Here is a 23,218-nt window from a genome sequence, read left to right as displayed (position 1 = left end):
ACTATGGAAGGTGTGAATTTGTCTTCACATTGGCACCCCCGTGTACAAATGAAGACTTCCTAACACAACATGCAGTGCTGATCTGTGATGCATTCATCCAAATATTTCGACATAAATATATACTCAGTTGGTCTAATTGGCTATTTCTGAATTATTACGGTGTTCTTTGGACTTACAGATGTTCTACGGAGTTGGATACGACTCGGTTTTACGTCACCATATTCCATATCATTATGGTTCTCGGAACGAGGTTAACCCGTTTTCCAGTGACGTCATTTTAATATGGCGGACGGTATGCTCGAAGCGTAAACTCGGCACTCCGGGAGGAATCGCACAATCTGGACATTTTTTTCGGAGTCGACCGATTTTACATAAGCGATTGCGTTTCAACAACTTCGAAATCACCGATTGTTGACATCCATTGGTATTTTAAGGAGTCTTAACGGTAAGAATCGTGCCATCGTCCCCTGACCTTCACTACTTATTTGTATGTGGAACTGGAAATTCTATCGCGATTTAAACGAAGCCCTTTCTCTTTGTTTTGAACGTGACTGTCTCTCCGAAAATTACTTTTTGTTCACCGCTTTCAGATATTGTTGTTTTGGTGACATATGTGCTCCAAGAGTGACAGCATTTTCGAAGCTTTCGTCAATTATCTCTCTGTTTGGCGTTGTTTTGTGGATTGTTTTGAAGAAGTGGGTCAGAACACACATTTCAATACACATACAGTCCTTTGGGTGACTCAGTTGACCTTCGCATGACGAAATGCAATGTTTACTCCAGAGTGACGACGGCATAATATCGACGTAGTGGCCTTGAATCCGGAATCTTTAAAGCTTTATTTTTATCTCTGGACAAGGGACATATAGATCGACACCAGATAACGAACGTGCTGGAAAGATTTATTAGTGTGGTCGTTTTGCAAATGGCCGTCACAGTGTAGTACAAATACTGAGATAATAATGAACACTGCTTTTCCGGCTAAACCGGATAGGCGTACCCATCATACTAGTTAATTAAACAGTGGTCAGTAATTCCAAAGAAACAGACTGTACAGAAAACAACTTTCAACATGACATGAAAGTCGTGAAATATGCTATTTCGTGTGTTGCATGTTTTATGGTAATTTTGGTTTCTTGAAGATCTTATAATTACTGTATTTGCCATTTGGTGAACATTTGCTCAGAACTTCAACATAAATTGGATGTTTGCCGAAATGTGTCTGTGTGCCAGTATCAGTGTAGAAAAAAATATCTCGATAGATCAATAGTCACAGTGTCATGCCCACTCCTATACTTCTATTCCCCCATTGGCAAACAGAAATAAACAAAACTATTTTTTGTGATCATGTGCTTCAGTGTACATGCCAACATTGTATCATCATGGGTGTAAAATTGTCAAATTTTTTTCGAGTGTCTAATTATTTCATTTAGTGGGATGCATGAATATTTCAATAACCAACTGCATTTCAAATGAAATGTTCATCCAGTCCCTATGAGCCCATACACGAAAAAATGACTGAATGACAAATCAGGAAACAGGTATTGTAGTGTAAGCACCATAACACCTGTTACAAAAAGAGGAACTCTCTTTTCCTGTCACCAGAACCTTCCTCTCAGCACAGACCCTGATATGAAAGCAAAGAAAAGCGGGGAATGAATAGTTACGCAGAGTGGATGGGAATAAAATACTGTATGATGGCCAACAATCTACTGTTATTTATTGTTATGAGTGCATCAAACTATTGGTTTATAATGTGCATATAGAGCGTGAGGTCATCCATTTTCATGGGAGACAAAAGCTTCAGTTTTCCTATTCATTTACTGATACAATCATCGACTGAAGGGACTATGACAGGATGCAGTCCTCTGGTGAATGAAAGCGAAACTGAATAAGCTAAATGAGAGCTGATTCTGTGAGTGAGAAGTGACTAGCAATACAGTTGCAGCTCATATATTTCTAGGAGAACAGATGGCAATCACCTGCATCTCACTCTTTCATTGTCTCCTTTACAAATTTAATTAAACCTTCAATATCAATCTATTACTTTGCAACGTAGTAATGTAACCCCGCTGGATAAGACCATCGTCCAGTCAACTGCTTTGTTAGGTTGGTGTACCTAGAGTCTTCATAACTGACCTGTACACAAACATTGCTCAGTCTTTGCGTTCAGCATTCAGGCAACAGCTTTCAAATCTGTGGCCCGATCTGAAGTAGTTATGCTTCTGGTGTTGTCTTATAGGGGTTTGGCAAAACAGATGGCCTGCCATGCCATTTACAGTTCTGCTTCTGGCACAGGCGTTTGATGCTCTTTAAATTCAACTCCTATTGGAAAAAAGTTAGTGATGTATTCCTTCAGGTTGCCACTACCATTACTCATTGCCATCTTGACTTTTGTAAAGCGCAGCACTGATCATGAGGAAAGACATGATTGGCTATTCATGGGTCACGTCCGACAACATCATTGCATTTATCGATTTAATCCATTCACAAACATTCTGCCGAGGGTTAAATTGAGGGAGTAGAGGCTCCCTGAGCAAGCAGACACTGCAAAGCTAGCAAAAAAATGGGATAAGCCACGATTAAAGAGGGATTGATCTGCTGGGCTGTCAATCCATTATTTATTCAGATCTGCTGTTATGCAAAATACGGTAATACCCTAAATTCAATTTATTAGCTTCTGAGCTCCCTCTCTTATTTTGTGAAGGAAGGCTGTCGTGGTACAACATTTCACTCTGATAGTGTTTTAGAATCTCCAGATTTTTTTTCAGAAAGTTCCACAATGACTCCTTATCCTGCCAAGTTCATATTTCACCGTCAGGTCCAGTAGGTTAAAACTAATGAGCCATAACATGTTCCGTATGTTGCGTTTAATAAGACTCAAAAATTGGAAAAACCCTAAAAACAGAGATACTGTAAACATGATGTTTACTCACTCTGTCTACTGTGACATAGTATATGGCAAAGGGATGAAAATATGAACAGGAATACTAAAGGGTTTGGCTCTATTGTTACTGAATCAACAGATAGGGAGTTTATACAACCAGGCAGGATAAGGGTTACAATGAAAGCATTGGTTTATTAGTGAGGGATTAAATTTACCAGTTTGATGTTTGACACATCTATGTCTCACTTGGAATTTAAGTTTACTTATTTGCCATTAAAGCAATCAGTCGCTTAATATTCAATTTTTTCTCCAGGCTTCAACTGTTTCATCTGTCAGTAAAAATAGTGAACCTGAACTCTAATGAATACTGGTAATTAATGCTTTTACAGTGTGTATGAAATATCTCATCTCTCAAAGTCATTGGACTCTATTTTTAGTACAATTGCAAATATAATAGCCTTTCGTGAATATGAGATACAAGTATTGAATTGCTAATGAGCTAGCACAGAGGATATCCTGAAGATGTATACATCCCTATCGCTACTTGGTGAATGTATCTGAAGTCTCTTTACATGGTATTTGTCCAGTGTTTGTTTGTTTGTATCTCATTGAAATCGTGACATCAGTGTAGAAAAACTGAAATTAGCTTCGTTGTTGGACAGTTTTTCCTTAATGACAATAGGACTTGTGAGTTCAGGGTAATAACAGTTGTTAGGCAACCAGTGATCTATATGCTTGGAAATATGCATTGAACATATTTTTTGAAACTACATTCTGTTGTCATGAGCTAAATTAAGCCAGAGATTATGCGGATTTACTTTAATCACTCTGCAGGTAAAAGGGTCGGGACCTTGCAGTTGTCAAACCGGTCATTGGACTATCATTTCCACAATGTCGGTCGACATGAATAGCCAGGCGTCTGATGACAGCGACTACGGCGAGGACAACAGTGACTATGGTGACGATGTAGAGGATGATGACATGTACGATTACTATGACAACGACGACCATGAAGATGGAGACAAGCCCTATGACAAGAAGGATGACCCAGAATATTTTGAACTCCAGTGCTTGACAATGGAGGAGGTGGAAAAATACCTGTCTGAGCAGGTAGACAAAGCAAGTAAGGCACTAAAGGTGAGAATTACTTTTTCGCACATTTTCCAAAATATTACTAGATGCATTTTGGTTTGTTTTTCAGAGTGAATAAGATAGGTGATTTTACGTAAAAGCACAGCAAGTCTTAATGCTTTAGATAAATTCGGATTTTTGTAATGTCACAGACACAATATATCTCTCATACAGCTGCAAAATATTTTATATTTTTTTATGAGAATACTTGTTGAAGATTAACATAATATTTTCAGTGTCTACCAAACATATACATGTATTGGTTAGTACATGTACAGCATACTGTTCAATGTACACCTTGAAAATTCACTGGAACAATATGATACAGATGATCCAAATTAAAGTCGTGTGATATTCATAATCTTTATGCCCAGACACATTTTCTGTAAATTACATCACACAGATAAAAAAGTCCATTAGTGTAAGCCTTCTCCAAAAAAGGGAATAACCTACCCTTGCTATACAAGGGAAGGTACTGAAGTATGTTGACGAAAATTAGTGAACACAAGTAAAATATCTTTGTTGCTAAGAAAATTGTGCATGTGTTATTTCACTCAAATCTACGAAAATATGCGATTTGTCTTCTGTGTTTAGGTGTCTCCTACAAGTGCTAAAGTGCTTTTGAAAATGCATAATTGGGTGCTAGCAGACCTTCTACAGAGGTAAGTATATTGTATTCATTACATGTGTGACAGTGTAGAATTTAGTCAGGTATCTACTTTACGTTATTACTGTTTATTTCTCACTGTATGCGTGCTCTCAAATGCTATTCTTATCGATGGAAATTTAACGTCAGCTTGTAATGTATGAAGCAAGTCAAGGCATGTTTGATAAACAAAGCCCCTGAAAGGCAACATCTGTTGCAATTTCATGGTCAAATAAGCTATGAAGGTATGCATTTCATGCCCTTAGCTTTGCAAAGCTGGCAACATGTTTCAATTTCATACATATTGTGACGATATTCAGCTACAGCCAGATATACAATTGCTGTTGCTTTATATCATTGCTGTGTTATGCAACGTTATTCATAATAACATAAACATTTATTAATTCTATAAATATCTTTTATTGAACAGAAATTCAGAAGATAAAACCAATCTTCTGGTAGAGTCCCACATAATACCGCCACCGTGTGCTAGGAAATCTAAAGTAAGTCAAAATTTTTCAAAATTACACAATGTTGATACTGCCATGACTTTCTTTGGTTTTGAATGCTGTGCACTTTTATGTGAGAAGTGATATCGTGTTAATCATTGGTATTGGGGCTCATTTTCACATGCATATTTGAATTTGTGGTGCAACAATAAAGAATACCAGAAGCTGTATGATGAATACATGAATACATGCAGGTGTGTAGTGACATGAGTGTCTTTTCAAAGTCTGCCATTTTACAACTGTTTTGTGAACATGGCCATGTGCCATTTTATTGCACTCTTGTTATTTCACAAGGACGTGAAACCAAAAATAATCTTTCTTAGGATTTACTCATTTCAATATTCTTGTAGAAGTGGTCACTGTTGACAAATGCTTTTGCATCATGCAAAAAATTCTCCCTGATATGACCGTTTCATTTTACAACTTATCAGGTGATAAAGAGCTTTTTTATTTTATTTTACTGTCACTGAGTGAATGAGAAAATATCGTGCTCAAATTTCAGAAATAGATTGTTTCAGCCTGTAATGACAGGTTTCTACAACCAAATATCTGCCAGAAACCTTTCATTTCTCTCTGTGATATTGGAAATAGATCTGATGAAAAAAAGATTATAATATAAAGTCCTTATTGTGTGATTGTTTGTAAACAATGCAAAAAATTATGTGCTTACACAGGCTTCAAATCATGATTATGTATGTCTTGCCCGGGTGTTTCTATTATACAGATACAGTTTGGTATCCCATGACCTTGTGAGTTTGTCTTGTACAGCCAGTGTTGTCACAGAATTCTCTCACGGGAATATTGTTTGCAGACAATCATTAAAATGTCATGAGTTTATGTGGTCTCAGTCACAACCTCAATGTACCCATTATACTCTGAATTGTACAATCAGCAGGGGAAGGGGAGTATATTTGTAGACTCAAAGATGGGTGTTTTAGATAGATTCTGTTGCTTTTTGTAGACATTCTAGTCAAACTATTACCAAAAGTGACCACTCCATTATTTTGTGTACTGAGCAGCCTGCAAACAACAATGTTTATGATCCTGGATTTGCTAATTTACATCATAGCCCTATCAATATATTTGAGCATAAGGAGAAAAGCAAATTTAGAATCTTTAGGGATAGTCATCTTTGATCTTGGAATCCTTGGTTGGTTTAACTTCAATCAACGTATATCCATCATGATTTCTGAAGTCACCCTTTCTCGTTTTGTTTTCCCAACAGAGCAGTGCTCCTCCAAAGAATCAACAGTGCCCTGTCTGTTTACAGAAATGCAGTCTTGATAAGCTGAAAGCCCTGTCCTGTGGACATTACTTCTGCAAGGACTGCTGGACTATGCACTTCTCTGTCCTTGTGAAAGATGGCGTCTCTACAGGTCAGTCGGCTCTACAACAAGTCAGTCCTCTCTGAACTATTCTATCAAGGCAGCTGAAGAAGGCTGGGCCCAATTTCATCATGAAATAAATGGGGTTTTCCTAGGGGGACCCCTACAGCTTCATCTGCAAAATTTGACCCTCTAGGATTATGTTGATTGGTAAAACTGTTGAGTGCGAACCCAATCTCCATCAGTCATGCTCTTTCAATACAGCAACTCTCAAATAGATAACCTTTAAACCTGATTTAGCCTTCAAAAAATTATTATTAATTCACCATTACAACAAAGAGGTGTGTAGCTTTGTCTGGGAGCGTGCATGAAGAATGTAACTCTGAACAACTGTAGACTGAGGGTTTCCCTTCACAATTACTTATGATGGCGTAGAAACATACATTTTTATGTGTCATGTCATGAATACTCAGGTATGTGATGTTGTTGATGTCTGAGAATACTCATAACGCTCGTAAATTCTGAGGCTTTAAATAAACAACCAAAAACGAAACAGCTCTTCTGTTGAGAATGCCCAAACAGGAAAATGATGCATTTCCATGTTAAAAATCAGAGACACTATTAAAGGTATACTGTCACCTGTTCCAATTTTGCCACAGTTACCATGGAAAGAAAATCTAACCAATCACAGATGCCTCACATGGGCATTTTGAATACGAAGGAATGCCCCTTTGACCATATATGGGCATATTTAGATTACAGGTGACTGTATAAGCATTTATAGATGAGAGCGTACACACTCTGTATTTATTTTCAAAATCACATCGGAAATAAGCCAACAACTGCCTAGTGAACTTGACTACTAGGTGACTTATTTTACTGTAAATTATTATGGAGAGCATCTTCCACATTATAATATTTATGGTTTGAAATACCTACTGTGTAATATCACCCACCTTTTCTTGTGGCCTGGAGCTTCTGGGATTCAAATAACTGCTATCAATTACACAGTTGACATTTTCGGTTGAACCGTAGACCCTCTGAAAATAGTGGTTGAGCTATTTTTTGAATCAGTTTTATGAAGGTATGGCAAAGTACACAGTACAAAGTAATGCATTTGGTTAGAAGAGATGTTCCCTGATCTCAACTTCTTTGATAACAGCATGATGATGTCTGCAATTTCACTCTACTATCTGAATTCAAACAAGACCTGTGGTCATCTATTTGCTGGTAGTACTTTTTGGAATTTCATTCAAATGCCAGTGAGGTTTTTACAGGGAAAATTATTACAAACTTTATGTCTATGCTGGTAATATAAATTTTATGGATGATTGAAAACACATGTAGGTGGATAATGAGTGTGTCAAACAGCAACAATAAAACCTTAATGTATGTGTATCACAATGAGAATATGGATTCAGTGACATGAATAATAACAACCAGGTGGTTTGTCAAAACCAGTGTACCAACAAAACAGCTGCAGTACTGTTGTAGTTTAGCTTTAATGACTGGATATTAGCCCTGAAAACATACCCTGAGCAATTGTTGAGTCCAAAACAAAACCATAACATGTATATTACGACATGAATGGCCTGGGAATATAATAGGGTATCCTTGTAAATGGTTTCATACAGTGCAAATGTGTGGGAAGTGCGGGCAAAGCACTCTTGTTAGTACATGTGCATACACACAGAAGAATATCCACGAATAGTCTAATTTGTCAGATTTTGTTATCAGTATATGTGGACAGAGAAACAGGGTCTTCTCAATGGTGCAGTTTAACATACCTGCAGCATTCTCTGAATCATGGCTTAGGGTAGAGTGTATCTGTGGGCATAAATTAGGATTCTCAAATTTTTACCTTATTTACTGGCCTGGTACTTGTGTGGACTTATTTCAGAGCCGGAATGAGTGAAGGTTTTGCCATCTCGCATTTATGAAAATCAAACATTTTAAAATTTTCACATAGAGTTAACTCAGGGCATAGGAGCCATTTTAATTTCCAGTGTTGGTAAATGTTGCGTGATTTATTCCTCTAAGACCAATCTGTGAGTTTTGACTCATGATTTTATTCATGATTACTGAATAAAGTTATTTAATTAGACTAAGAGTAGCTTTGAGGAAAGAAGTTTCAAACATTCAGTGTTGACAAGTGTATTCTATAACCAACAGTCTCTTCAACAAAAGAATGACAGGGATATCACATGTTATTGATTCATTTGCCATGTAAACATACCGGCATGAAGTCGGAGCAAAACACAGCAGAAAAACACTTATTGAACTTCCATGTTGTACTATCAGTGCCTCATTGACGTGTGATGCAAACCGGTACAGAGTTTTACATGATTTGCAAGCCACATTAGTGAAAAAAAAAAGGCATATGTCAATACACAATGTTTTGCCCTGCAGCCATGCCAACAAGGGCTGTCCCTTACTTACAAAGAAACAGCGTCATGCTAGCCTCATGACCTTGATTTTGTTCATTGCACGTAGCAAGTAACTAACATGTCTTGATGTTGGGTTTCATTTCAGGTATTCAGTGCATGGCAAACAACTGCAATATAGTTGCCCTTGAAGATTTTGTATCCCCACTTCTAGTTAGAGAAGATATAGTTAAAAAATTTAAGTATTTTACCTTCAAAGACCATGTGCAGGTAAGTGTGTGACTTCATTCTTTCAAAGATGACCTGAATAACCAGGAAGAGGTTTCCATTTTGTAACAGACTGAGAGGAGAGAATAATTCACTTCATTGATATGGCTTTGTAGAGATTTTCATTGGGCCAAGTTCTTTGATGAATTAATAGGAGGACATGCAAAGTATATAAAATTTAGAGATCAGAGCTGGGTGACTTTTAGGCTTTCTGTCATTCTGAACTCTGAGTCAATCTCAGGAATTTTTTTAGTCACTCCTATATCGATACAGTACATGTAACATGTGAAATATTTTTGGAGTCAATGTGATTTTTTACATCAAATAGGCTTTATTGAGGCCATGCTTGGACACAGCCTTCAGCCTATGATTGTTGATGGTGTCAGTCTAGTGGTCAATTTATCTTTTTCCTCACCTCTTGACAGAGTCATTACAACTTATGCTTCTGTCCTGGCCGCAACTGTGAGATTGTGATGAAAGCTGAAATCCCCGCAGCAAAGCGTGCTACATGCAGCAAGTGCAATGTCTCATTTTGGTAAGCTCTAAAGGATGTTTATTCAGAATTTTGACGTAGGTAAATGAGTGGTTGTTTAACTTGTAATAATTTCGTGAGTTCATCGCTCTTTTATCTGGCACATTTCCTCTGAATTCAATGTTAACGGAATTTAGAATATGGTGTTTTTTTCTGATTCCAAGTTTCAGATGTGGTAATATCTACCATGCCCCTACAGACTGTGAAACTATCAAACGATGGCTAACTAAATGCAGAGATGATTCAGAGACTGCAAATTACATCAGTGCACACACTAAAGATGTAAGTCAACAAAATGGTTTTGATCCTCACAGGTTCCTCTGTACAGTACAACAATCTTTCCTGGAGTGGCCATCACTCATTTGTGTGGAAAAACACAATTTCCAGTTCTGAACAGCTTGATTTAATGCCAAACAGCAGTTTACATAGTTCTGTAAGAATTTGCGTTTATTGAATGAGGTGTTTGAAATACTACCTTTTTGCAGGCCACTTTGGGCATACCTTGTCCCTTTCACTCTTTTAACCCCATTTTTCTGTGTAAAGGTCCTCCAACCCTGTTGAAAACAGTGGGAACACCCTATTGGAAACAGCACTGTCCTATAGGCTAGTGGTTTAAGGGTTAAATAGATAAAGGGCATTAGTTTGTAATAGTCATTCATTGCAAGTCTTCAATCATTGAAATTGCAGTCAGTTTCAGAGTTAGCACCATTACCAGAGAAAAGATGGTAGTCGCAGGGGTAAATCTTCAGGGGCGACTCTTCATTGAGTTCAGAGGGGAATTAATGTAGTTCAGAGAAAAATGCTTTGCACAACTGTTACAAACACTATTTTAAGATAAACAAGAAAAGTTATGAAATCAAGCATATTTTGTAATCATCACAGAAATCTTTTTACCACGGTTACAGCAGTTTGATGTAGTCTATGCTGTCTCTTTCAGTGTCCCAAATGCAGTGTGTGTATCGAGAAGAATGGTGGATGCAATCATATGGTAAGCCAAACTTTCAAAATGATACATGATATGATTTTATAAATGTACTGATAATAACACATGGTGTGCAAAGTAAAACAAACTTCATGTCAACAGCTCTTGCTGCTATGAGTGCATCGTGCAAATACAATTGCTTTCAGTTTAATTTATCAATGTCAGTGAAGGTCATGCATGTTATAGCTAGTTGTTGTGATTTTTTGTCCCAGATATGACATATTTGTTTGATTCCTTCTCTAAATGACTCTTTTTTTTCTTCATTTTCAGCAATGCTTTAAGTGCAAACATGATTTCTGTTGGATGTGCTTAGGAGGTAAGCTCACTCTCAACTTTTTTAACTTATATCTGCCATATGTGGTAAACCATTTTATCAAGCTCTTCCCCTAATTAGGTAATGGTACCAGTTGACAGTGATCTTAAAAAAGATAGTTTCAAAACTTATTGTATCCTCTGTGCCTTTCATTTAGGTTTTGCTATGTACCGGCACCCATCATACCTAATTGATCATGCATGGCAAATACCAAGACAAACAATTCACTGTCATTGTCTGGTTTGATAAAATTATACCCTAAGCAGAGTGTAGTCTATCTCAGAGTATGAGGTCATTTACTTCAGAACAAGAGTGGAATTCACCTTCAGTGCACAGCTGTGTTTGAGAATAAATGGTTGATGAATTTGCCTGAAAACTGTGTTATTGTGAATGGTGTTAAATGTGGAGCAGTGATAAAAGATATCTGAGAGATGTACCATACAATGTTGATGCCTCAGGGAAGAACAGTGAAATTGATTTCTGAACAGATGCAAATATTACGAAATGTAACAGCAGAGAGAAGAGGCATATGTCATGTTTGATGAAATTTGCCAAATGTTATCGGCAAATCCTCACAGATATTTGCTTTATAGAGGCCTCACGCCATCAACCCAGGCTTGTGCTGCATTCAATACTGAATGGGATGGTCGGGCATTTTAGAAAAAGAATATAATAATTCATGATTCTTCTAATGAGATGGTGTGCATGACCCTTGGTACATTTCAGACTGGAAGAATCACGGCAGTGAGTACTACGAATGTAGCCGCTACAAGGAGAACCCCAACATTGCTAATGAATCTGTACACGTGCAGGCCAGAGAGGCCCTGAAGAAATACCTCTTCTATTTTGAAAGGGTAAGGTCACTAGGATGCCAGCTTGCTTTTATTTTGGACTCACAAGAAATCATTCTTTTCATATGTGAAAGCAGGATTTTGTTGTTTTGATGGTTGAGATGATAAGGATGATGATGAAGAGGACTTACAACACTGACATTGGCATAGATAATATGATAATGATAATAATAACCATCATTATCATCATCATCATCATCACCTTCATCATCACCTTCATCATAATTATTATTATGATGACACGATGATAACAGTGATGATGATAATTGCATTTATGATGATAAGGTTGATGATGATGAAGATGTCAGCAGCAACATTGATGATGATGATGATGGTGATGACAACGATGATGATGGTGATGTTAATGAAGTCAATGTCGGTATTGCTAAGAACCTGTTTAGGGTGTGTATAAAAGTGCATTCAGTGATCATGCGTGTGATGACCAAAATGAATAATTTTTTTAATCTGTACTTTCCTTCAGTGGGAGAACCACTCCAAGAGTTTGAGACTGGAACAAGAGACTCTAAAGAAAATCAACCAAAGAATAGAAGAGAAAGTGATGAACAGCGCTGGAACTTGGATTGACTGGCAATATTTACTTGATGCGGCCTCATTGCTGGCAAAGGTATGTCACAAATGAAAAAGACAGGTATTATGATCAGTTTCTGCACGTTAAAAGGTTATCTGACAAAATGGCAATGTATGCCTAGGTGCATGTTACAATTGTGATGGGCGAAAGGTAAATCTTGTGTAACAAGTTGGTTCTTTTTTGTCTCCTACAGTGCCGCTACACATTACAATACACTTACCCATATGCATACTACATGGACTCTGGTCCCAGGAAGAAACTGTTTGAATACCAGCAAGCTCAACTGGAGGCAGAGATAGAGAACCTGTCCTGGAAAGTGGAAAGAGCAGAGACAACAGACAGAGGGGTAAGAATCATGAAGTGTTTTGCAAGCAGCACCGTAGTCTTTCTGTGATGTTCTCTATGTGTAGAACAAATGTTGACCAAAGTAGATGTGCAGTGAAAGCATCCATCTTGCAACCAAACTTGGGTATGAGACCGTCTTTTGTCCAGGTCTACAAAATGTACACCTGGTAATAATAGGCCCTTGTCATCCTTGGTGATAATGTATGTGTGCTAGGGGGCCTTTCATAAGTAATAGAAAGAAGTGTAACCCCCTAAGATAATTTCAAATTGCAAGATGGTTGATGACACCCTGGAATTCTTTGATCTAGTGCATTCAGGAGTGGGAAACATAAGTATGTTTACACAGAGTGCTTTAATTCATTGTCCATGTGATAACTTGAAGTGTATAGTGTAACTTCAAAAATGTCATCAAATGTTTCACTGCCTTTGTGTGGAGGTGATGCTATTCCGAAGTCCCTGACCATGAACAGTAACTCTTGCATTTGTTCATTCCATCAGGACCTGGAAAACCAGATGGACATTGCCGAGAAGAGAAGGCAGACTTTACTCAAAGATTTCCTGGTAGCTTAAACTGGGATGCGTCTCTCTAGATGTAATAATAATAATGGTGCAAAGAGTGTTTATGTGAAAAACTTACAGAGAATGCCAAGAGTACAGTCACTGGAGTCCAGCAGAGACTAACCTTCATGTCAAACAAGTACAGGAACTTCAACATGTCCCACTTCTACATCTTCAGTAAATGCCATAGTTCTCAGCAAGATTGGACAGTTTACCTAGACTTGTATTTTCTGCGCTGTTCAGGGTATTCAACTCACTGGTGGGTGCTGCCCAGTTTCAAAAAGAACTGTAGCCAAAGTTGACCCATTTTTCACTTGTATATGCAACATTAGAAGTTGTTTTGCCAGCACTTTGGCGTTCAATAACATTCTACTGCAGTGCATATGCACAAGTAATACTGACCCAGTAGAAGGATTTTATGGGTTAAAAAGAGATGTGAATGAAGCATGCCTGTGGGACTATTCTGTACTTGTAATGTAATTCAGTGTTGTGTCTGTCAGCTGTCAACATGATGAGCAATGCTGGCTAAGTCACGAGGCTCTGTGAGTACTTCTTAAATTACCAGCAGTTACATGGCATTAGCTTGGTGCATAGGAACTTTACTGATACAAAGTAAAATTCATAGTGGTTGAAATCCCACTTTGATCTTTTTTACACATAGTATGTACAGTACACCACAATGACGGAGGAGGTACCTTGAACTTTCACACAACTCTCTTAACAAAAAATTGTGCATTTTCTAAGGTCTTTCCTTCATCTTTATCTCACTTGTTTGTTTTTTTGTTGTAGATGTACAGGCATAGCTAAAACATAGTGCTTTTGTATTATTTGATTCCCTATTCCTTATTGTGTGTTCTTCTCTTCTCTTTAAACAAAGGTAACATTCCAAACCCTTGGACAAGTATTCTTTCAAGTTATGCTGAATTTCAAATTGGTTTGCTTTTTTCTGGGTTCAGTGTGCGTGAAAATTCCCAAACCAAGCCAACTTAAAATGTAAAACACATATCCCAGTAAGAGAGGTTTTCAATGGAAACATGAGAGTCTTCCAAAATATGTCATTTTTTTCGAGGTGATAAATTTTGTTGTTGGTCATTTTGAATACCCAAGTGATGATCTTTTTTTCAGGTCGGGGATTATGAAAATGTATTTCAGTCACGCAGAAAGAGGCAGCCACTTTAAATCTCAGATGTTTGATAAGGTAAATTTGTCTCTGTTCACAGAAAAATTGCCGACGGACAACCCAGTGGATTGTTTTCATTTTCATAAGGAATAGTTCAAGTTTGTGAAAATAGTTAATATTTGGATCATAAGGGGCAGATTACCTGTAAAAGATCCTTAGGAAATGTTTCCATTGTCTATGATTTTGCGTCTTGGTTTGGATTTTCTCTCACAGAGTCTACAGTGGTTTATTTCATTAACATCTCATCTGACATCGAGAAATGTCTAAACACGGTATTTAACAAAACAGGCCCTTGTACGGAAGCATCTAACCCACTTGTATTGAACTTTTGTGATTTCATTAATGACTGCATATTTTGTGAAAGGCAAGCTCATGAACATGTCAAATTCAACATCGCTTATTAAATAATTTAAAAAGTTTTTATAACACAGTTTTTGTGTGTCTGCCTTTTGTACTAACATAGCTGTGAAGATCTTGTTTTCTTTTTCATCAGAAAGGGAGGAATCTCAGTGCCAGGTATTGAGTTTACCCATCTTGTTGACCACATTGCACAGGTGTATCCTGATATTACCTCAATCAGTCACAGATGCATATTGAGCAATTTGCTTTTCTGATATTAAAGAACTTTATATAAAATTGTATTTTGTGTTTTAGTGGAGGTGCAGGAAAGGGGAAATCGCTTGGCTTGTCTGTCAACAAACGGTGTGTACTGGTTACAAGTCTGCCAGACACCATAAAAATCTCACCAGATACTTTTAAAATAAGTGTTGGATTTTCTCTGCGAGAGCGCAGATCGGTGGATACAGACTGCTGAGTATTATGGGCCTCTAGATATGTACTCTATTCTGACCATCACGACTCCCTAGGTTACTGGTGATTAATGTAAAATACAGTCTGGGTCCACCAATCTTTACTCTTGCCACTTTCAGCCAAGAGTTAAATAAAATGTGTTCACATCCAGAAGTGTACATGGTTGCAGTACCTCAGTTTTGTGTTAGAATAAAGAAAAAATGCCCCTTGCAGCCCCATTTTACCAATATACCTTCTGTGTGTCCACTTGACAAGCAAACCACTGCTATTTTCTATAAGAGTATCACTTTCAGCTATGCTGTTAATGAACAATTGACCCTAAGAAATATTAAATAGTAATAAATCTAAAATCAATAGTGACTTGTGGAGTTTTTGTAAATATCAAGTTGCCGTAAACAACTGTTGCCAAGCCGTTTTCGGTGTATCAACCTATCCAAAGAATTGAATATTGGTAGTAATGTGACACCCTGATACGGCTCAATCTCATTCTTAGCAACTTTTTTATCTTTGATAATTCTTCATGATTATATTCTTTCAATTCAAGTGCAGGGTTTTATTTTTTAGCTGATTAAAATTTGTGTCAGGTGTTTACCTTAGCATATGGAAAATGACAAAAATTAAACTAAGCATAGCAATATTATGCTGGTAGTGGAAAAGAAAAGTCATGTAATTGAAGTCTCAACAAACCATTTGTGTGCATGTCCATTTCACAGTGAATCTTTGACGCTTGTCCCAGTGCTGGGCAAACATTTTCCATTGTTGGTTTCTGATGCCCATCACAGTGTCGGGCAAACTTTGCAACCATCAATAAATCAGGCATGCTATCTGAAGTGAGGCCCTCAGCATATGCTATGTAAACACCGACTAAAATTCCCCTTGAGATGTTCCATTTTCAAATCTATGCATTCACTATTGAGGCACCACTGTGTACAAAAGTTTTACAATGATGACACTGTACAGGCCTCCCTATATTTAATAAAGGACGAGGCAATTGCAAGACTGAAACAGAACAGAACAACTGCATTTCAAAATGAATACAGGAAAAAAAGACACGTTTGTATTTCTGAAAATCACATCCTTCTAGACTGTGGCAACCTCATTCTTATACTTCCACCATGGCTTGACAATTTCAACTGCTGGCACTTCTCATGGGTGCTGTAACCTGACTGTGGTGGTGAATCCCGAGTACACGTAGGGGCTGGCCCTGCACTTCAGAGTTGCACAAGCTCCTTTGAAAACACCCTTGGCTGTTTGCCCTGTTTTCACGATGTAGGCATTGGGAGCTGGATTTGAACACTCTGTTGGAAGAAGGCAAAACAAAATATGACGTTAAGTGCATATAGATATTCCGGTAAGATCATCCACCTCTTCACAGGTCTCAAGACGAATTTCAATACAACTGTTCCAGAAATGATTAAGAATAACTTGTGATTCAATCAAAAACCATGATGTCATCAGGTCAGTCCGGACTCAATAATATTTCATGTACCTCTTTGCCAAATGCATAAAACTTGAAGGAAAAATAAAATGCAACAATTCTTACTGAATGTCCCTGCTGAGTGTCTTTTACTCATGCTGTAACGTGGTTGGTCAGCTATTGGCTTAGGAAAGTAGGCAGCCGGACCAGGACTTGCATTTTCTGAAATGAAATATACGATTCGCAAAACCTATAGCTATGGAGGACATTGTTTGTTGAGTCAAAGTGTATCGTCTTTCGTGAAGATCTTCTCATGGCATCTTTTATCCCTGTTTGGAACATTTCAATGTTTTTATCGTGTTTTTTGTGCGTTTTATACATAGCGTTAAACACCTATGCTACGATGGCACAAACTACTATCAGATAAGTTTACTTGAAGTACAGATAGATATTAAGGATTTCATTACTTACTTTCGATTGGTCTGAATTTAGCAGTGATTGAAAAACTTGGTGCTTTCTTAGCGTCAGGGCGATGGGGTGTGACGATATTGTAGTGGTTTGGTCCCGGTACTTCGTCTGTTGGAAAACAAATTTGGGTAAACGGTAAAGACAAAAGAGTGAACTGTAAAGATAAAAGAGAAAATGCTGATTGTCATAGAGGGCTCTACACAACGTAAGTCGGCGTGAAGATGCTGTACATCTTCACACACATGTAGACCCTACGCAACCATAAGTATGCCCACAGGTGTCATCATTCATGTAGGGTAAAAAGTTAATATATTTCCGAAAATCTACTGAGTCCTATATATTCAGAGGTATAAAAACTGAGAGAAATCCATCAAACCATCTTTTTCAAAAATAAGCAGGGCTTTACGACTTACTTTTCACATGATTAGCTCTTTTGCCCATGGAAAACGCAGGATTATCGTTGTCTGTAAATTTCCCTGGTTTGTGATAATGACCTGGTGCCGGGGTCACATCTTTTACTGTTCAATAAAAAGAATACAGAACATATTTAGTATCGATCAAAGTATATAACAAGGTGTGGATGACATCATTCTATCACATATTCTAGTGAAGCAATAATTCAAAACCAAGCTACGGTGCCTTATTTCAGCCATTTATTCAGGAGAAGAGAATATCTTTCTTGCCATTAGTTGACGTGTGTTTGAATCGCATTTTCAAAGTGTACATGTAAGTCTCGTCAACTGCAAATGAGGTCAATGAACGGAACGAAGGCGGGAACTATGCTATTGTGTGTGTGCAATTTGAGTACATATATAATTTGTATTATATACTCTTCAATGTGCGGAGCCTTACGATGAATAAAATATTTCGTTCAATATTACATATCTTGCCAAATGTAAAATACAGTCTCTATCCAAGTAACACAGTGACATAATCATCGTAACATCATACGTGTATAGTTGATAGTGAGAAAAAGCGTGCAGTCTGAAAAAGACGGTAATAATGAAGTCAGCATACCCCGTATGTATCAATGAAACGAGATTACTATAGGCAAGCAATCTTAAGGTATGTTCAATCTGTAGATAATATGGCTTGTTTGAAACTCCAACATCATTAAAGAGTTGTACTCACCTTCTCTAGGGTAGTGTAGAATATCTGGGAAACAGGGCTTACATCCTTTCCTGCACGAATATGCAGGGGCCTTGTTGAAAGTCTTGTCGTTCAGTTCATAGTGCGTCGGTCCTGGTTTCGCCGCCTCTGTTGCAAATGATCGTAAAAAGTCTGAATGTTAACTAAATTACGTGAACAAGCGTCCATCAAGTATGCCTGCAGCTATCTTTAAAACCGACAATCATAAAGATCTCTGGTTTCCATTGAATTCACAAATATTACATGGCGTAATTAAATCTGGCCCCTTCATTGAGTTCGAGGGAGAACGGGATTGATTCACTAACATCACGAAATCGAACTACGAAAACTATTACAACTTCCTGCCAGTTCAGTGAGACTGTGATCCTTGTATGAAAGCAAAAAATATGTTATACTTTACCGTTTGGTTCAAATGGTTTGTACGTCAGTGTTGCAGTGGGTCGTCGTCGAATGCTATCAGGTAAGTTGTAAGCGTTTGGGCTAGGACCAACTCGTTCTGACAATGAGTTTGAAAAACGGTATTATACAAACGTTAGATTCAAACAGTAAACTCAGATATCAAGAATGCTTATTGTGGGGAAGTTAGAATCCAATCATTTCAGATTACAGTTTGCAAATTAAAATGACTAGAGGAAGATAGTGTCCCCCAATCCTCCTGTACATTACGTCTAAGTTTCTAGGACGAAATTCTTTTAAGTATATTTTAAACTTTCCCTGTAACAACAGTCATTGCTTGTAATGAGTGCAAAATTTAGTCAGTTGTAATTGCTTTATCGCACTCTCAATGATACCATGCTAAGCTTATACATTAAAGTGAAAAAAAAACATGGGAAGAATGTGCACTGTGAAAAACGGAGTTCAAGAAAATATAGCAACAGAACGGGCATAATATTATTTCAACATTGTTTTACTCGGTAAATTCATTTCACTTGCATTATCTATAAGCTTTAAGTTTACATTCTGAGAACAAGCTCGAAAATTTTACATTTGAGGAAAGGCAAACCGTCCATGAATTTTCAAGAACGGTGTCATGTTGTTCAGATGGTCTAGCTCACTTACTCTCTTTGACTGGTTGACGACTGCGCACTGACATGGCCACTCCTTTCCCCACGGTTGTACCAATGTTGTATGCATTTGCTCCTGGAACACAGGCATCACTCACTGTTCGGAAGAAATTACAAAGCTTTATAAGCAAGGTACTGTAGCAATACGATTTCATTTTGATTTGATACCAAATAGTAGTATCGCATTCTTTATTGTCTTTGGCTGAAACTAAAAAATATGGACCATCAGCAAAAGGAGATACTTGTAAAAAAGTCCAAAAACGAGAGAAGTGCAAAAAGGACCACGTGTATATTTACTGCAAAAACACTATAATCTTCCTTCATCGTTCATTAGTTTCTAGTTTTAACGTAACACATTCATAAGTTTCTTGTTTTATATAACGTAACAAAAAGGAAAGTGCTAACAATGTCAGCAGTACTAGTATCTGCAATACGATATTGGTAGAATTATTGAAAACAATAAATCACTTTACCATTCGTTCTCTCTTCAGATCTTTACAAAGTCTCATGATTATTTTACGATTATTTAACTTCGAACTAACTGGGTCCAGCTTTTACGAGTCAAACATGCCAAATTTGATATACCGGTCTGACAGGTCACATCGAAAGAAATTATAATAAACCGTTAGCACTTTCTCGGTTGGATCTGTGTGGATGAACAGTTACCTTGTTGCCAACCCTCTCCTTGCTCGTCGGTGAGTCTCTCTGCCAGAGAGTAACTGGGCATGCTCTTTGGATTTCTGATGGTATACCCAGCAGGACCTGGTCCGAGAGTTTGGTTTTTGGACGGGTTGCTGAGCCCAAATGATTTCTTCGGCCCTCTTCCCCAGTATCCTGAATTCGGTCTGTAGTTTGGCCCGGGTGTCCTAAAGCCTGTGCATTGTACGTAAAAATATCGGCCCCTATTTTAGAAATTTGTAGTCGTGCTTTGAAAAAATATATATTTGCCAAGTGAAAAACTACAGAACTAGAGTGTTATAGGTTCGCAAATAAATGATATTTTGTATGCGTTTGTAACGTAACACGTCAAGATTTCTTCTAATTTGTCAACGCTTCTATTTTTCTGCCATCAACACATTCCAATGTTTGGTTCAAACTGGAGAACGACGAATACCAACCATCGCGAAAACTGTCCAAAGACTGCAACTCCTGTGAAATTTATGGAATCTATAGGTTAGATGTTCCTGACTGGTTTCGTCAAGGTTCTCGTTCGACTTATAAACAGTCCTCCTGGAGGGACTGTGACCTATAGTAAGTAACTCGTATTGTGTAGCAACCCTCAGTCAGTCACGTGACTTACCGTGTGTATCAACAGGTTGCACCAATCTACCTGGGTGACCTGCGTTGACCCCATCGAGATGTCGTGATGCCACACTGATCTCGGGAGCGTGTTTTCCCGTGTCCCTGTACTCATCGACGTAGTAGGCAGGTCCAAGACTGCAAGTCAAGTGACGCTCCGCTACATGCAGACGACAAAATAATTGCTAAGGCCGTCAAACGTTTACATTGCTGTTATTACTCCAAGGTTGTTGGGACATGTGCACGGGTGACCAATAAACAAGAGAAGAGGTTACCATGGAGTAAATTTTGAACAAATAACGTTTCGTTTCCACACGGTTTCTATATTTAAAGTAATGCATCTTAATCTGAAATGTTGTGTCTTTGTGGTGACGTTACTAACGTGTTTGTGTAGTCAATATTAATGTACGGATACATAAATGGATGAACCGACGGATGAGAATCTAACATCAAATTCATTGAGGCAACCAATTGAAACACAAGAATCCCCCACACATTAGTATTTAGGTTTTCAAGTCTCGAAATAACTTACTAAACCAACTTACCATCGACATCATAAATGCACATCTTTCCTTTGTTCTTCAATGACAGTTTTTTGTCCTTCCATATCATGTCTTGACTTGTGTCATAATCTGAGGCCCCAGGGAATCTTCCGTCTTTCAAGAGATAGTATTTAACGTACAATGGATTCAAAATATATACCAAGAAATGCGCATGCACTCGATATAATATTTTGACGCGCTATCAAAAAATATCGAAGCACGAACTTGCTGTATTATACTAAGGACCGCAGCAGGGTGTATAACAGGCTAACAAGTTAGATTTCTAACATGGGCTTCAATCAGGAAATACTAATGACATATACTTGTCGACGGTGTTTATAAAGTTTGACCGATGTAGCAAACTAGATCTTGTCATGATATACAAACTTTTAAGCTCTTCTTTTAAATTGTATTTGTGAACAATGTGTTATAGCTCCATTACTTAGAATTGGCGGAAAATATTTCAACAAGAATATCGCTGAGAGAAATAAACGGGTGACGAATCCACATACCTCTTCTTGATTTCGGCCTGCTAACTATGGAGTACTGAGGTTGGGACGGGCTGGTGATCTTTGTCTTCGGTGTGTAGTCAGAGGGGCCGGGTAAGGGTATAGCTGTTCAAGAACAAAGTTGGTTGGAAGGAAACATCACAAAGTGTGCCGTACTCCGAATCTCAACAATTTTTTTCAAATTTGAGCACCATTTGTGGCACAGTCGTGAAACCTATGACTGTGAGCGGTTATAACGCAAAGGCAAAACAACTGATACAGAACTGCTACAGAAGTATTTTGAATCTTCTGTGAAAATCTATTCAGAAAACGTCCATTTGTAATATGTAAAAAAGGGGATCGCCCGGTTTTCAATCAAAAGCAGAAACGTTTTGCAAGATTGCTGTTTACCCTGCTGTGTAAGAGGCTTTCCTCCGGATGGTACGATGTATTCACCCATTGGCGTCCGCATGCTTGTCATATCTGCCAATGAAATAAATCAACAATGCATGTTATTTTCATGTTGCTAGTCGTTTTTCGGGAATGCACACAATAATTATTTGATTTTACGATGTATGTAAATGAATTTTGATTGTGAAACTGTATTTATATTTTTATTCAAGTTAAACGCTTTCGCCTGATAAAGAATGGTAGAAAAAAACGTAGTACTCACTTTTTCTTCTCTCTTTTCTGTTTCCAAAGCATTCTTTTGTGCTCTCGTCGACTTCTGGTTTTGAAACATCTTCTTTAATATTATCCATATTTTAAAGTTTCCCAGTATTTTGAGTAGCCAGACTCCCACAATACTATGATGCAAATTTCACAGTTTGTTGTTTTCGGAGCATGTGTTGCTTGACGTTCGAATCGCCGTATCAGTGACAAGTTGCCATGGAATCGAACGTCGCACGGCGGCGATCCAGAAGTTCCATGTCAAAGCTTGTCATCAATGAATCTACGTTATGCGCGTCAAGATAGAGTTCCGCTGTGTGTCTTCGAGTTTCGTGTTCGCCGCCCGGGCACTGGCTTTGGGTGGCCAAATGGGGAAGACAGTTGCTGTTACCATTTGCAATATAGAAACACTCTGTTCATCGACAAAAATTGTCTTTCTCTTGATTAAATCTCACGTTTGTTGTACGCTATTCGACATATTCAACTTCACACATTGCTTCTACTGTAAACAATGTCTTCGGCACAAAGACTGAAAAAATAAAGAAATGCAACTCCTATTTCACATGTTATTGTCATCAGTGTAGCAATTGTCTACTTCACACATGAGCTCTGGATCTAAATGTCAGTCTTTCATACTCTAACATGACAAAAATCTGACATTTCATTACAGATTTGTGACTCTGCCATTCTCGCGTTCCTTAACTTCTTTCCATTTAGGCCTATCAGGTCACGTCAAAATAAAAAAAAAAGGAATCAATTAAAACGGCCCCTCTATCACTTAACGAATAATAAAACACAAGGAACATTTCCGAT

The 23,218-nt window shown here is 37.8% G+C and overlaps 2 protein-coding genes across 2 annotated transcripts; one reads left to right on the top strand and one right to left on the bottom strand.

The window, feature by feature from the left end:
* Positions 1 to 256: 256 nt before the first annotated feature.
* On the top strand, positions 257 to 14,927 carry LOC139135217 (potential E3 ubiquitin-protein ligase ariadne-2-like). Its single transcript, XM_070702496.1, has 14 exons — positions 257 to 445; positions 3,722 to 4,024; positions 4,613 to 4,680; positions 5,095 to 5,167; positions 6,399 to 6,549; positions 9,031 to 9,152; positions 9,575 to 9,684; positions 9,846 to 9,963; positions 10,619 to 10,669; positions 10,934 to 10,979; positions 11,703 to 11,830; positions 12,309 to 12,452; positions 12,610 to 12,762; positions 13,260 to 14,927. The coding sequence occupies exons 2-14, from the start codon at positions 3,779 to 3,781 to the stop codon at positions 13,329 to 13,331; spliced, it is 1,482 nt and encodes a 493-aa protein (XP_070558597.1). The 5' UTR covers positions 257 to 445; positions 3,722 to 3,778; the 3' UTR covers positions 13,332 to 14,927.
* Positions 14,928 to 16,405: 1,478 nt separating this feature from the next.
* LOC139135219 (uncharacterized) lies at positions 16,406 to 21,358 on the bottom strand. Its single transcript, XM_070702497.1, has 10 exons — positions 21,252 to 21,358; positions 20,708 to 20,866; positions 20,074 to 20,280; positions 19,403 to 19,504; positions 18,744 to 18,839; positions 18,326 to 18,451; positions 17,608 to 17,712; positions 17,198 to 17,302; positions 16,853 to 16,948; positions 16,406 to 16,607 (listed from the first exon to the last, which is right to left on the bottom strand). Exons 1-10 carry the CDS (start codon positions 21,316 to 21,318, stop codon positions 16,456 to 16,458), a joined length of 1,215 nt encoding a protein of 404 aa, XP_070558598.1. The 5' UTR covers positions 21,319 to 21,358; the 3' UTR covers positions 16,406 to 16,455.
* Between the last annotated feature and the right edge of the window lie 1,860 nt (positions 21,359 to 23,218).

The sequence above is a fragment of the Ptychodera flava genome, chromosome 6 (assembly GCF_041260155.1).
Source record: "Ptychodera flava strain L36383 chromosome 6, AS_Pfla_20210202, whole genome shotgun sequence".
Classification (NCBI taxonomy): domain Eukaryota; kingdom Metazoa; phylum Hemichordata; class Enteropneusta; family Ptychoderidae; genus Ptychodera; species Ptychodera flava.
Note: the sequence above shows the minus strand (reverse complement) of the source record. Positions and strands in the feature narration are given on the sequence as shown.